The sequence below is a fragment of the Oryctolagus cuniculus genome, chromosome 15 (genome assembly GCF_051225735.1).
Source record: "Oryctolagus cuniculus isolate XC-2025 breed Fujian yellow rabbit chromosome 15, ASM5122573v1, whole genome shotgun sequence".
Classification (NCBI taxonomy): Eukaryota; Metazoa; Chordata; class Mammalia; order Lagomorpha; family Leporidae; genus Oryctolagus; species Oryctolagus cuniculus.
This window is the reverse complement of record NC_142881.1, coordinates 62,657,470-62,671,314: the sequence shown is the minus strand read 5'-3', so window position 1 is coordinate 62,671,314 and position 13,845 is coordinate 62,657,470. Positions and strand designations below refer to the sequence as shown.

At 61.6% G+C, this 13,845-nt stretch overlaps 1 protein-coding gene across 4 annotated transcripts in view; it reads right to left on the bottom strand.

Annotated features, from left to right (window-relative positions):
- CDH23 (cadherin related 23) overlaps positions 1-13,845 on the bottom strand; it is a 365,671-nt gene that overhangs the window by 133,311 nt on the left and 218,515 nt on the right. For all 4 annotated transcript variants that reach the window (XM_051823796.3, XM_089313405.1, XM_089313406.1 and 1 more), the window contains exons 12-13: positions 10,856-11,005; positions 10,282-10,440 (exon numbers count right to left, since the gene is read on the bottom strand). In XM_051823796.3, coding sequence (XP_051679756.3) covers positions 10,282-10,440; positions 10,856-11,005 — 309 coding nt within the window. The remainder of the gene's footprint in view (positions 1-10,281; positions 10,441-10,855; positions 11,006-13,845) is intronic.

Genomic DNA, 13,845 nt, shown 5'->3' with positions numbered 1-13,845 from the left:
TGACGGCCAGAGACGGCCGCTCGACAGCTGGCCCCTCCTGGAAGAGTGCCTCCTCGGGGCAAGGCGGGAACCCCAGCCCAGCCTGGCAGTGGTCAGAGCCCGGGCTAGAAGCCGTGGTCATGCCAGGGCTGCTTAGAGGGCCCCAGCGTCCCCAGGCGGTGCCCCTGCCGCCCTCCTCCCCATGGTCATTGTGGACGGCACCGTGACCGTGGCTGCCGGCACCTGGGAGCTTGTGATGAGCGGCCGCAGCCCGAGTGCGCCCGGCTGAGGGCGGGGCCTCTGCCAAGCCTTCCCAGACCCGACACCGAGGCACGCCTCCCCTAGGTGCTCACGGAATATCTCCCACGTGCCTGGCTCTGGCGGGGCCACCGAACCCACACACAACTGCTCAGCACTTGTCCCTCAACACAGCCAGGGTCCGTGCCCCTGTGCCCGTGGGCTGTGTCTCAAGGAAGCAGCCAGAACGGTGGGGCATCCCCATTCCTGAAGCTGCCCTCACTCTGCTGGGGCCGGGAGCAGACCTGGGGCAGGCGTTGTGTGGAAGAGAAGGGGAGGGTGCCCGGGACGTGGGGACAGACCTGGTGTCTGAGGCTCAGTTAAAGAGGCCTCCTGGAGGCCGGTGCTGTGGCGCAGTGGGCTAAGCCTCCGCCTGCAGTGCCCCCATCCCATATGGCGCTGGTTCGAATTCCACTGCTCCCTTCCAATCCAGCTCTCTGCTATGGCCTGGGAAAGCAGCAGAACATGGCCCAAGTGCTTGGGCCCCTGCACCTGCGGGAGACCCAGAAGAAGCTCCTGGCTCCTGGCTTTGGATCTGCCCAGCTTCAGCCGTTGTGGCCATTTGGGGGTGAACCAGCGGATGGAGGATCTCTCTGTCTCTCCCTCTCTCTGTCTGTAGCTCTACCTCTCAAATAAATAAATAAAAATCTAAAATAAAAATGGTGGGACCTTCTGGTGGAGATGGGAAAGAGGGGAAAAGACATCCAGTTGGCCCCCCAGGGGGCACCAGCGAGGCCCGGCTGTGCCCCTCCCTCCTTGCCCTTGTGGGACACTCAGGGGACAGCAGCTCCCAGCCTTGTGGGCACGAGCTGGCCACCGCCCATGTGGCGGGGACACGTCCTCCCACAAGGTGACTTGGCGCCCACGCCTGCTGTCATTGGCGGGCACTGATTGGGCCGGCCTGTGCGGCTCACTAATGAACCATATTGATCCCACATTCTCTTGTTGTCACCCTAAATGGCAAGCTGCACATCTGATAGATTAAACACCCACACGATTGGCTCGCGGACATCTCCATCACTGTGCCGCGGGGCCCTAATGACTTTTACAGCCCCAGGCCGCCAGAAGGAATTAAGGTCAAAGTCCCTCGCAGGAAATCAAAATCACCAGCCATCCTGCCCCTCACTCACCCGCGCCCCGCAGCCTAGGCTGGAGGCGCGGGGATGGAGTGGGCAGGGCGGGCGTGCTGGGAGCCCTCATTCCCGGCAGCAGCCCCCACCCCGTGCCCCCTGACATTTGGTCCCCTCACTCCTATGCAGTCAGGCAGGAGCAGCCATTGATAAAGACGCGCTCCCTTGGGAGGTCAAGGCACCCTGGCCTCTGCTCTGAAAACGTCACCCAAGTGGAGCGGCTTCCGCCGAATTCTCCCCACTTAGCAGACAGGGATACTGAGGCTTGCAGAGGGAACACAGCAGCCGGGCCCTGCAGCCTTTGACACTAAGTATGCAGGTGTTGTCCCCGGGGGCACCTGCAGGGGTCTTTGGCCATGGCTTTGTTTCTACCCCCAGGTGTCTGGGTAGAGAGGGAGCCCTGGGTCTCAGCGAGGGGCTCCGTGAGGAGGCTGATGTCCTGGACACAGGGCCCGCCCCTCGGCCCTGTCCCTGTCACATGGTGGAGCTGCACACTGCTAACTTCTGACCTCAGGGCTATCTCGCTCACCGGATTTGGTCCTCACCAGGCTGTCACAGGCGCTCTGTGAGCTACCATGCTCCTGAGGTGCTTGGCTTGGTGCCAGGCACTTAGCAATAACACAGCTGTGTGTTTAGTAGCTACTGTCACAGGCGTGGGGCTGAGGGCTTCACACGTTCCCACAGCAGACCTTAAGGAAACAGCGTCACCATTTCTAAGGAGAGGAAACTGAGGCAGGGACTAAACATCCATGCTTCCTCCCACCCTCCAACTTTCCTAAATGGACCTGTGATTTTTGGGGGATGGGGGGTGGGGCACAATGTAGCCTGGCTAAAATACTGCATTTCCCAGCCTCCTTTGCCGATAAGCATGGCCACATGACTAAGTTCTGACCAATGAGACGAGGGCAGAAGTTTGCAAGGCATTTCCAGGAAGTCCTTTCAAGGGAGGGGAAGTATCCTCCTTTGCTCCCTCCACCCTGTAGCCTGAAATATGGACGGGATGGCTGGGGTTCTAGCCACCGTGCTGGGCCTCGAGGGTGACGGCCACACCCTAGCAGACATAAAGAAGAGAGCTTGGAGGAGCCACCCAAAGCTGCTCACGCTCTAGCGCTGTTACACAGGTGAGGAACACACCGCAACCTTGTTCACGCAGCTGTGGGGGTGACGGCGTCTCTGCTGCTGGCAGCTGCACTGGTCACTGCTGCAGACACACTGACCTGGTCAGAGTCAGGTGGCTCAGGAGAAACCAGGGTGGGCTAAGTCTGGAGTCGGGGGGGTCTTAACTCGGTGCCCCTTGTAGCCAGCATGCGAAAAACCTGAATTGATATTATCACCACCACCATCATCATCACTATTACCATCATTGCCATCACCACCATCATCATCACCTGCATCATCACCTCCATCATCACCCCCGTCATCACCATGACCACCACCAGCATTGTTGTCAGACAGTGAAATGGACAAGGCTCCTTCCAGAGATCTCAAACTTAGGTCACAAAATCAATCTAGTGAATCTTGAGCAGCATTTTAAAAGGTGAAATCTGGTAGAGCAAAATGGGAAATACTCGGGTGAATGATCGCATTGTTCTGCTCTGGATATGTGTGCCCGTGAGTGTTGTCCTGGGTCACGAAGACAAATGAAGTTTTTACTGTGGGTCATGCTTAAAATGAAAGAAAAAAAAATGAAAAGACTTGAAAAACGCCAGCAAACCAGCGGGCACAGGGGCCTGGGAGCCGCTCCAGAAACACCCGGCAGGAACCACAGCTACACCTGCTCCCGCAGGCACTGAGCAGCCAGACGAAGCCGCCCCAAGCCCAGAGGTCCAGCTCGGCTTCTCCCTAAGCCCCTGTGGGCCTCGGCCCTGCCTTTCTTCTGGCTGCTCCCTAGACACGGCCTCAGGCCAGGGCCCTGTGGCTGCTCCTGGCCCATCCGTGCCCTATCGCCCCAGCCACCTTCGCACAGGCACCGAGGTGCAGCACCTGTGCATCCACTCTGGCCCTGGCCACTGGCACAGCCAGCACTGTCCCCTTGCCCAGGGGGCCATCGTCTCTGCTCCAGCATCCTCTGAGCAATCGCCTGAGCAACTAGCAGCCATCCTACTGACGGGTCACCTGTGACAGGCGGGAGAGGGGGGGACTGCGGGGTGGGGGGTCACCTGTCACTCGCACAAGCCCTCCCTTTTCCAGAGGAGGTCGCCGAGGTGCTTGCCTGAGGTCACCCAGTGAGTAGGTGGCCCCTCCCCAAGGCCTGCTGGCCCTGGACCGTGGGGAGGAGTGGTGATCAGCGGGGGTGGGGTGGGGGTACCTGATGGTGAGCAGTGGAAGTGAGGGCGAAGCCAGGAGCTGTGGAGTTTCAATCCTGCGGCAGGTGCCTCACCTCTCTGGGCCCATGTGTGTGACGCACAAGGCAAGGAGAGACCGCAGCGAAGTGCATGGTGCTCCCGAGCTCTTGGTGTGCTGTGCCAGGTCTGTGAGCATGAGCAGCGGCCCGGGTTTGGGTGCAGGGACAAAGGCTGGCGGCAGCAGGTCTCCCCGTCAAGGCAGGTGGATTCGGGGCACCAGTGCAGAGCCTGTGGGGTGCTTCAAAGCCCAACAGGCCACAGGGCCTTCGATCAATTTGCCAGAAGTCAAAGGATTGAACGGTTGATGCGAAAACCCATCAGACCTCACCCAGGCCCCTGCATTTTGGGCTCAGGTGTGCAGAAGGCTCAGCCCCGTAGCCTATTGGGGTGGCCCCACTGCGGCCTCTCAACCCAGGGGCCCTATCCTGGCCCCTCCCGGAAGCCCAGGCGGCCGGTGGGGAGAACTGTCTCCCCTTAGCGCCCGTCCTGCCTCTTACTCCATCCTATTTCAGTTTTACGGATTGATATTTAGATTAAGAAGATAAATACAGCCGAGGAGCACTGAGGCCTGACAGCAACTCCCGACTGTCCTCCCCATCAGCCAGCCCAGCCTCCCCTGCCCCTCAGGCTGGAGGGGAGCCAGGAGTGGACGAAAGGGGCTCCGACACAGCCACAGACTTCCCCGCCCCCAAGTAGGGGAAGGCACCCAGGCCAGCTGGGAGCAGGGCTGGGGGCCCCACTGTTTACTCTCTCTCTCTCTCTCTCTCTCTGGCCTCCCTCTTCCCCTCCCCAGGCTGCAGATAAAGAATTCAATTTTCTTTTAAACGGTGGGGAAATTGGAAGAGATTTTGTTCTGTTTAAGCACAGCTGGAGTCTCAGGTCTCTAGGGGCTTGAGAACAATGAGATCAATTAAGATGCCAACGGTGAGGGGTGTCAGCAGGGGCGGGGAGAGATCTGGCCAGGTTGTGGGGGGGGACGCAGGGGAATGGTGGACAGGGGAGGCTGGGAGCCATGAAGCCCTGCTTCTCAGGCAGGGCCGCAAGCGTTGTCTTCCCCGGGAGCGGACCCGCCTCTCCTCTCTGGGTTTTGCGAGAGTATCCAGATGGGGCCTACTCGTCGGGCTGTTCCCTTCTCCCAGACTCACTAATAATTCATGGTGGCAACTGCTGGCAGCAGCTTTAGACAGCGGTAGACTCAAGTGGAGCCAAAGCTACTGGCAGTGGGGGGAGCCAGCAAACCACGGCTACTCCTGGATGCTTGGGCGCACGGCTTGGGATGACCACACGGTGCGTGCACCTGCCATCTGCGGGCCCAGACTCTGACCTTGACAGACATCATTTCTCAACTGTGCGGCAGCGGGAGTGGAGACCCAGAGGTCAGCAGTGACATGCCCATGGCCCACCTGCTAGGGAGGTGCTGAGCAGGCCCCCAACCCGGCCCTTTCCACTGGAAGTCTGCGCTGGCGCAGGCCCACCTGGCCGGTCAGGTGGAGACGCAGGGGGAGGCACCTCACTGGCACTGCAGCTTGGACTTAACATGGGCTGGGAGAAGAGACGCTCCCACCGCTTCCCTCCTGCATGGCTGCAGCCATCACTTCTCCAGGGGCTTCTGGCCGCAGCCTCAGCGCTGCTCCTCCCAGTTCCATCCCAGTGCCCTCTGCCCCCCACCCCCAGCCTCACTGGTGGGCTCTGGGACCGGGAGGGAGAGGCCTTCATCAACTCCTGAGACCTTGCATTCTCTGTGTGGCCGCCCCCACCCGGCTCTGGCCCCACCCCTTTCACCTGTGCCTCCCAGACCTGGGGCAGCGCCTTCAACACTGGTTCTCAGCCTGGATTCCCCTGGCTTCCATCTGCCTTCTGTTCCATGTCACGTGTGGGAGAGGCCGGGCCACCCCAGCCCTGGCACCGCCCAGCCCAGGCTCCTCCCCTGTGACTCGCTCCGGCTGTCCTTGTGCACGATCTGTCTCCCGCCCCCGTCACTCCAGGGCCTCCATCAGTGGTCCTCTGCCCCAGAGGGCACAGGGTCCTGCTCGGGAATGGCAGGCAGTGTGACGGGGTGGGAGACACTGGGGCTGGCAGGCAGCCATGGAGGCCCCGGGGTCAGAGCCTGCTCTCCTGTCCACAGAGCCAGGCGGCTTTCAGCCTTGGCCTTGGCATCACATCCCCCGATTAGGACTGGAGGCCCGGGGATGCTAGAACCTGGTGGCCATTACACTTCTCTACTCTTGACCTTGGCTCTGCAGCCCTGAGCCCCTGTCTGACCGAGAACAGACACTGAGACGGCAGCCGGTCTGCCCTTTCCTGGGACACAGCAGGAGACTGTGGCCCAGACAGGGCACTAGGTGGGCACAAGGTCCTGTAGAACGCCAGCGGCCTGGGACTCCCACTCCCCACCCACCCCCAGAGGAGCCCGTGGGAGCCCGGCACAGACGTGAAACGTGGGGCTCCGAGGCTCTGGACTCGGACAGGCATCTCTGCCACCGGGGCATCCTGGGTGCGTAATTTCCCCTCTCCGTGCCTCCGTCTCCCTGTGAGGTCTCTGCTCACCTTCTCCTGCCCACACCCCTTCCTCCAGGAAGTGGCCCTGGACTCCCAGGCCACAGGAGCACAGCTACTCAGTGCTGCAGCCCCCAGAGAGGGGACACAGGGACAGAGCGGAGCCTGCCTGGGGAAGGACGTTGGGCAGGGAGCCAGGGGAAGCTAGGCCAAGCGTGCCCGCAACACTATGCAGGTCCCCTGCACGCTCAGGCTGGTGTCTTTCCTGCCACCGGCCTCCCTCCTGCGGGGCTTGGTTCTCCCTGTGGCCTCACTGACCCTTTCTCTGCGCTCTGCTCCCCCAGGCAGGCTGGAGTCCCAGGGTTGGGCACAGATGGGAGCTGAACCGCCTCTCCCGTGGTGGCTTCTGAGCCCGAGGGCCGCTCCTGCAGAGCTCCGGCTCCCGGAGCAGCGAGGGAAGGCCTGGGAGCGCAGAAAGACCTATCCCGTTCTGCAGGGGCCAGGCGGCTCCTTGCACTTCCCAGACACAGCTTCTGCCAACTGTTTCCCAAATGCCTGCCATGGCCACAGGGAGGGATTAGGCAAGGGGGTGTGGATGGCAACCCAGTGGGCATATTTAAGGTGGGTGTCCACTGGGGAGGAAGAAAGCTGAGCCCTGTGTGCTTTCAGCTCCCCGCACGTCATCCCTTCCACACTGCACTCCAGCCACAGGGCCTTTGCACATGCTGCTCTTTCTCCAGTGTTCTTCCCTCCCCTTGTTCACCCACTAATGCCTACTCACATGCCACTCCCCCAAGAGGCCCTTCCCTGGCCCCACGTCAAAGTCAGGTACCTGGTGGAGGCTCTCCTACCGCCCTAGCTCTGCATTCTGGGAAGTAACACTTGACGTCACAGCTCCTCCCTGGGTGTGAGTGTCAGGCTTTCCCAGGGGACTGTGAATGCCACGAGGGCAGGACTCACATCACCACGTCCGTGGGGCCAGGAGCCCAGCACATAGTAGATGTTCAGCAAACATGGGGAATGAATGAATGAATGAATGGTTGGACTACTCCGGGTCTCTCGTGCTGTCCAGCAGCACCCACACACCCTGTCAGACCGACACTCTGACTGACTGCTCCATGCCTAGCTAAGACGTTCCATGACTTCCGGGCCAGGTCGGGAGCGAGGATCACAGAATGGCTGGGGCCATGAGAGGAGAACAAACCGCCCTGCCTAGCAAATGGGGAGCCGCCAGCAACAGTCATGGACCTGCATGCACGCATGCGTGGGCGCGCACCCAGGAGGGCGCGTTGCACAGCGTGGGAGGAAGGGCGGGAGAGGACACTCACTGAGCACCGCCCTGCACGTCCCCGCACTTGTGCGCACACGGGGTACACACAGCCTCAGACGCGAGTCCCACACGGAGATGCATAGGCACAGGTACCCGAGTGCACGCAGGCACAAACACGTACACACGAGCAGGTTACACACACCCCAGCACACTCACACACGCGTGTGGCTGCCCCGCACACGGCACCCCACCCCTTCCTGGGAGCCTGCCCTGAGCGGCACGCTTGGTTCCTGGCCTGGCTTCCCAGCGGTCTGGGCGTCAGAGCGACCCCCTGGGCCCTGGGATGGAGGGGAGAACACCCTGCTCACCTGTGCCCTCAGCCCTGAACGCTGCTGCAAGGTCATGGCTCAGGGCCTGGCATAGAACCCCCTGCACTGGCAGCTGGCTTGGGACTGGAGTCTTGGGGTGAGCTGCATTTGAACGTGAGGCCCCCACTGCTCCCCGCCACCAGGGGAAACTCATTTTGCTGTAAGTGGGGGGAGCTCCCGGGACCTCAAAACCCAGGCTAGGGGAGTCTAGAGAGGCGGGAGGTGAGCAGGGCCCGTCCCCCATGCCATGTGGGCGGCCACAGCGCAGGGCCCGACCAGGAGGGCGGGAGCCTCTCGCAGCAGGCTCCAGGCCTGCTTTCAGTGCACGTGAAAACATTTTCCTTTTCCCCAAACATCTTTTCCTGCCACAAGTGCCCGGGAAAGGCTTTAATAATATCCTGGAAAAGGTCAGGGAGGAGGGAGTTCAGGCCCTGAGCGGCGGCGCTCCCGTCAGCTGCTCTCGAGGCAGCGAGAGCGGGAAATCGGATTGGCCCAGGGTTCCAGCAGAGAAGGCAGAGGGGGGAGGCCAGGGCGGGGCTGCGGGGGGTGGGAAGGTAGGGGGCTGGGGAACCTGACAGCCATTGCGGACTCTGGGAGCTGGGGTGAGTGGGGGTTCCCCAGGGACACTTTCACACCCTCTTGACAGCCTCTCCGGGAGCTTTCATGCCCATTTCACAGATGAGTAAATAAAGGCTGTTGGTGTGCTGTGGATGGGCTGGCGCGTGGTGAAGGCAGGGAGACCAGGGCCCACGCGTGGTGCTGCTGCAGAGTGTAGTGGTGGGTGGCATGGCCCCTGCCTGTCTTTGCAGTCCCACAGACCCTGGGATGGGGGCGGGGGTGAGCAGGAGGTGGGAGGGGCTTGGGTGAAGGAGGCTGGCCCGATGTCAGCCTCAGGCAGGGATCCTCAGTAGCCACATCTGCTCAACACCCCGTGGGGACTGGGAGAGGGATCCGAGTCGGGGCTGGGTTATGTCCACGACAGGTCCAGGGTCTGCTCCAGCTCTGGATAAGACCCAGGCTGGGGGCTCAGCTCGTGTCTCCCAAGGCTGCTTCCCTGTGCCAACCCCAGCCTGGATCAGCCTGAAACACCTGTGGCCACCAGGACACCTCACTCCAGCCCTGCAGTTCACAGGAAGGTGGGAGTGCGAAGTGGGACCCTCTGTCCCCAGCAAGGGTGCACCTGGCCTGACCCTGACCCTGGAAATCTTTGCAACCTGGTCCCGTGGTGCTGGGCCCTTTGTCCTCTGGGAGGCCCCTGTAGCCCTTCACCCCGACATTCAAAGGTGTGGGGGAGGGTCCAACGGTGCTGTCTCAGGTCCAGGAAGCCAGAGCCTCGGGCCCCTGTCCTGGGGCACCAGGGGACTCACTGCCGCAGTCCTGGGTGAAAGCTGGGGGGTAGGGAGGGGGAGGGGGCGGAGGAAGCAGCTGCATCCGACTTCCTGTTTCCACCCACCGGCTCCAGCAGATGGGCAGGCCCAGGGCTCGGTATGCTCTCACACACCATCTGTCTGTAGAGTAAGCACACTTCCCAGGGGCCCGGGACCGCAGGCAGGCAGAGCAGGAAGCGGAAGCGAGGGCCCGGGGACAGCAGTGAGTTAAACCACGACATGTACTGAGCACCTGCCATGGGCAAGACCCCGAGAGTGTGCAGCAGCACCTACCCCGTGGGGCTGCTCAGCACTCAGCCCCCCTCTTCTTAACAGAAGCCCCATTTCCAGTCCTGGTAATTTGGATGAAGAGGACCCTACCGTCTGGCTCCACTAGGGGGCGTATGATCCACCCCCTGGAAGTAGCCCACTGAGAAGCACACTGTGACTTCAGGGGCACTTTGAGAGAGGATTTTTCCCCCAACACTGGGGCTGATAAATTGGTGAGAAGTAAAACTAGAGGTGCTAGCGCTCCTCTGTGCCAATAAGAAAAAGCAGAGCCCAGTGCTCAAAATAGCCTCTTTCTCAATTGAGTGCCTGGAGGCAGCCATGCCTGAAATCACTTATACTTTTGAGCTACAGGAGCCAATCCTTTTTTTTTTTCTTGAGCCACTCAAGGCTTTCTGTCCCCTGCAACCAAGAGTACTGAGCGACACAAAGGGCGCGTGTCACCCGAGGGCAGCTGGGGACACCCAGGTACCCTGAAAGAGCTCATTCTTCTTTGCCTGTGCTCAGATAGGGAGGGTCGCTGCCCTCCGAGGCCCTGACCCAGCTCCTGACCCATGCATTAGAGGGGCTTCCACTGCTCCTGGCACACTCAGGGAAAAGGTGGAAAACTGATGTCGCCTTGGCCCAAGCTCATCCTCTCCCAGGCTGGCGCCTTTTCCATGCTGCAGCCCTGGCCAAGGCGGCGTGGGAACCTTCAGACACCTGGGCACGTGCACCCTGCTGCCTGCCACGTGCACTCACCAGCACTGTCAGCACGGAGGTGCCCACGGTGAGGTTCTCATGCAGGCTCACGTTGTACAGGGGCTGGCTGAAGATAGGCCGGTTGTCGTTCTCGTTGATGAGGGCGATCTTCACCTTGGCGTAGCCCACGTGGTCGGGCACACTCTCATTGGCAAAGAGCTGGAGGGGGTGGAGAGAGCAGGGGCTGGGTGAGCTCCTGCGGAGCCCTCAAAGTCCTCCTTTGGCCTTGGCTGCTCCCACCCCAAGTCACCTGTGAGAGTCACTGGACGCAGCCGTGAACTCCCCTCCAACCCCCACTGCTCCACAGGGCTAGGGGTGGCCTGGGATTCTGCGGGGGAGGGTGAGGCTGAGGGCTCTGGGCAGTGGGGGCTGCAGGGGGGGCCCTGGGGCTGGTGAAATCCTGCTCTGCTCGGTTCCTGTACACATCCAGTGCTCGTCCTGTGCAGAGGGAGGCTCAGGCCCATCCTGCTGTCCCTGAGGTGCCACAGGGGCAGGACAGGGACCAGCAGGAGGTGGGATTTAAGGGGATGGTGTTAACTCCGCCCCCCAGCTCCAGAGAGAGGGAGGGGCTTACATCAAAGTCGTAGCGGTCCACCGTCTCGTAGTCCAGGGGGATGGCCACGCGGATGCGGATGTCGGCTTTGCCTTGCACTGAGGTTGGGGAGATGATGAAGTGGTGGGAGTTGTTGCCCACCAGGTACACCTCGAACATGCTGTTCAGGCCCTGGTGCGGGAACGGAGAGGCAGTGGGTCAGAGAGGGCACAGGAGGCCCAGGTCCGGAGCCTGGAGGGGGTGCAGAGGGCCCCGGGGGCCAGCCAGGGGCTGTCTCAGTGGGCCAAGGGCCCCAATGGGGCTTGGCTGCCTCTGATCCTGGCTGCCTGCTCCTGCCGGGATCCAGGCCACCTGGAAATCTGCTGTGGCTCTCTCTGCCTGCGTTGCCCTGTTGGTACCCACAGTGTCCCTTCTAGGTGGCCTGCTTCACTCTGCATCTCTGGTCCCAGTCTCTATCCCAGCGACCCCCCCCCAATAGGGAGGATCTGCCAGCAGAGACGGAGGGAGCAGGAGGGACGCAGGTAGGGGGCCCTGAGAGGCTTGCTTAGGAGGGAGAGGCCGCTCCCTTTCTTCCTTCTCGACCAGTCCCCTGGCGAGCACCTGGGTCTGCTCCACGTGGCACGGGAGCAGCCCTGGAGGATGCCGAACCCCAGGCTGAGCACAGGGCGGCCACATTCATTGGGCTTCCACCACGCCTGTCCCAGAGGCCCCCTGTGTGGTTTTGGGGTGGGGTGGGGGTGGGGCTGCTCTCTAGCTCTGGTGTTCCTGGTCATTCTAATCAGGGCCCGGACCCGCAGAACCCCTTGCACGCCACCCAGCTTGTTGTCAAGCAGTGTGGACGTCTCCATGTCACTGAGGTCCCCGGATCAGGAACAGGAGCCAGTGGGGGAGGGGGGGGAGGAGGAGGGTCATCCTGCTGGCCATAGAGTCTGAGGTGCTTGGAAAAGGGCTTGCCTCGGCCGGCGCCACGGCTCACTAGGCTAATCCTCCGCCTAGCGGTGCTGGCACACTGGGTTCTAGTCCCAGTCGGGATGCCGGATTCTGTCCCGGTTGCCCCTCTTCCAGGCCAGCTCTCTGCTGTGGCCAGGGAGTGCAGTGGAGGATGGCCCAAATACTTGGGCCCTGCACCCCATGGGAGACCAGGAGAAGCACCTGGCTCCTGGTTTTGGATCAGCATGGTGTGCCGGCCGTGGCGGCCATTGGAGGGTGAACCAATGGCAAAAGGAAGACCTTTCTCTCTGTCTCTCTCTCTCACTGTCCACTCTGCCTGTCAAAAAAAAAAAAAAAAAAAAAAAAAAAAAAGAAAGAAAGAAAAGAAAAAGAAAAGGGCTTGCCTCACTTCCCCGCTGGTGCAGTGGCTTTGTGACCAGGGCCCGCTCCTGACCTTGTGGGGTGCCTGGAGGCCAGGGCAGCTGGTCCTCTGGCTGTTGTGCCCAGCCCAGTGGACACCCAGGTACTTCCTTCTGGAACTTGTTCCTGGTGCGGGGGTAGCACCGGGCGGTGCTGGCCGCAGAAACCATTTATCTGGTCACAGGCTGCTCCCTGCGAGAGCAGGTCTCTCCCACACAGGACAGTGATGGCCTCTGGGCCTCACAGGATTTTGGGCCCAGGGAGTGGTCCCATGGCACTCACCCGACACATGTGCACAAAAGGCTTGTTAGGATTTCCCCATCCGTCTCTGGAGGGTTCCCATTTTGCTAACTGGGACCACAGGGACACTTTCCTCCGAGCCGGGAGGCAGACCCAGGCCCCTGCCCCGCCCCTGGCACTGAGGGCTTGAACAGGGACAGGGCCAAACTCCCTTGGCTTTTTCTGCCCCTCCTGGGGCCCAACGGGTTCTGCGCTTAAGGGGCCCAGGAGTCTCCAGTCCTCCCTGGGGTGGCCTCAGTCCCATTAGATGCAGGGGACCAATTATACTCCCCCCCAGGGCACTAATGACCAGCTATGAGCAGGTGGCACCAACACTTCTCTCACCCTGAGCCCTGGCCCCGTGACCACAGGACCTGGAGGCCTAGGAGAGGAGCTGGGCTGGACATGGGCAGGCACAGAGCAAGGGTGAAGCCCCTTCCCCAGGGCGCCCGCCTCCCCACGCGGCCTGCCTCCCGAGGCTCACTGGCTCACTTACCAAGTTCTGGCAGTGGGGGCCGGTCCGTCAAAGGACATGCAGACAGAGAGGAGGGACCGGCCGGGAGAAGGAGCCAGACAAGTACGGAGAAGAGGAAGGAAGCAGAGAGAATGACCGTGAGCTCCTGGTCAGCAGGGGTGGGGGGGAGTGGGTGGGCTGGACCCCAGGACAGCTCCCTGCAGTGCTGCCCACATTCCAAAGGCTCCGGCTTGGGGGCCTGGCAGGGTTGAGGACAGGAGGGACGAGCACGGAGCCCAGAGGACAGGGCAGGGCACAGAGGCCGAGGAGATGAGATGCCAGCAGGGCTGTGGTCTCCCTGCTCACTCGCTCACTCACTGGCCCTCCCCATCCCACCAGGGCCACAGCTGGGAGAGGCAGGGCCAGGTCCCTGCAACCCAACCCCAGGAGCCTGGATCAAACCCCGCAGGAATGAGCCCCCAGCACTATCAGAGACATGTCAGAGACATGATCCGCAGAGATATGGGAGGCCCTGTAGCAAGGCAGAAGTCTCAAGGGCACCCACATGGCCCCCTGCACCCGCCACCTGACACTGGAGAGCCTTCCCAGGCCAGGCCCCGCATCCCATCCCAGGCCAGTGCCCTGTCCCTTGTTCCCCGCTGCATCACTTGACACACAGATGACAGCGGTAACAAGGGCCACATGGCACAGCGCAGTGACACCCACTCTGTGCCAAGCACTGATCTAAATGCCGGAAGCACCAACTCTCTTCCTCCTCTTCCTTAAGGGCTACAGAGCACTTCCCACTGGGTTACAGTCCCCTTTGTGGTCATCCTGGAGCCTGTGAGGCCAGAGGCCAGGCGGGGGGCTGTGCACGTCTGCCTCAGGTGCTGGGAAGTGACCTCACCTGTCACCCTGCGCCCTCCTC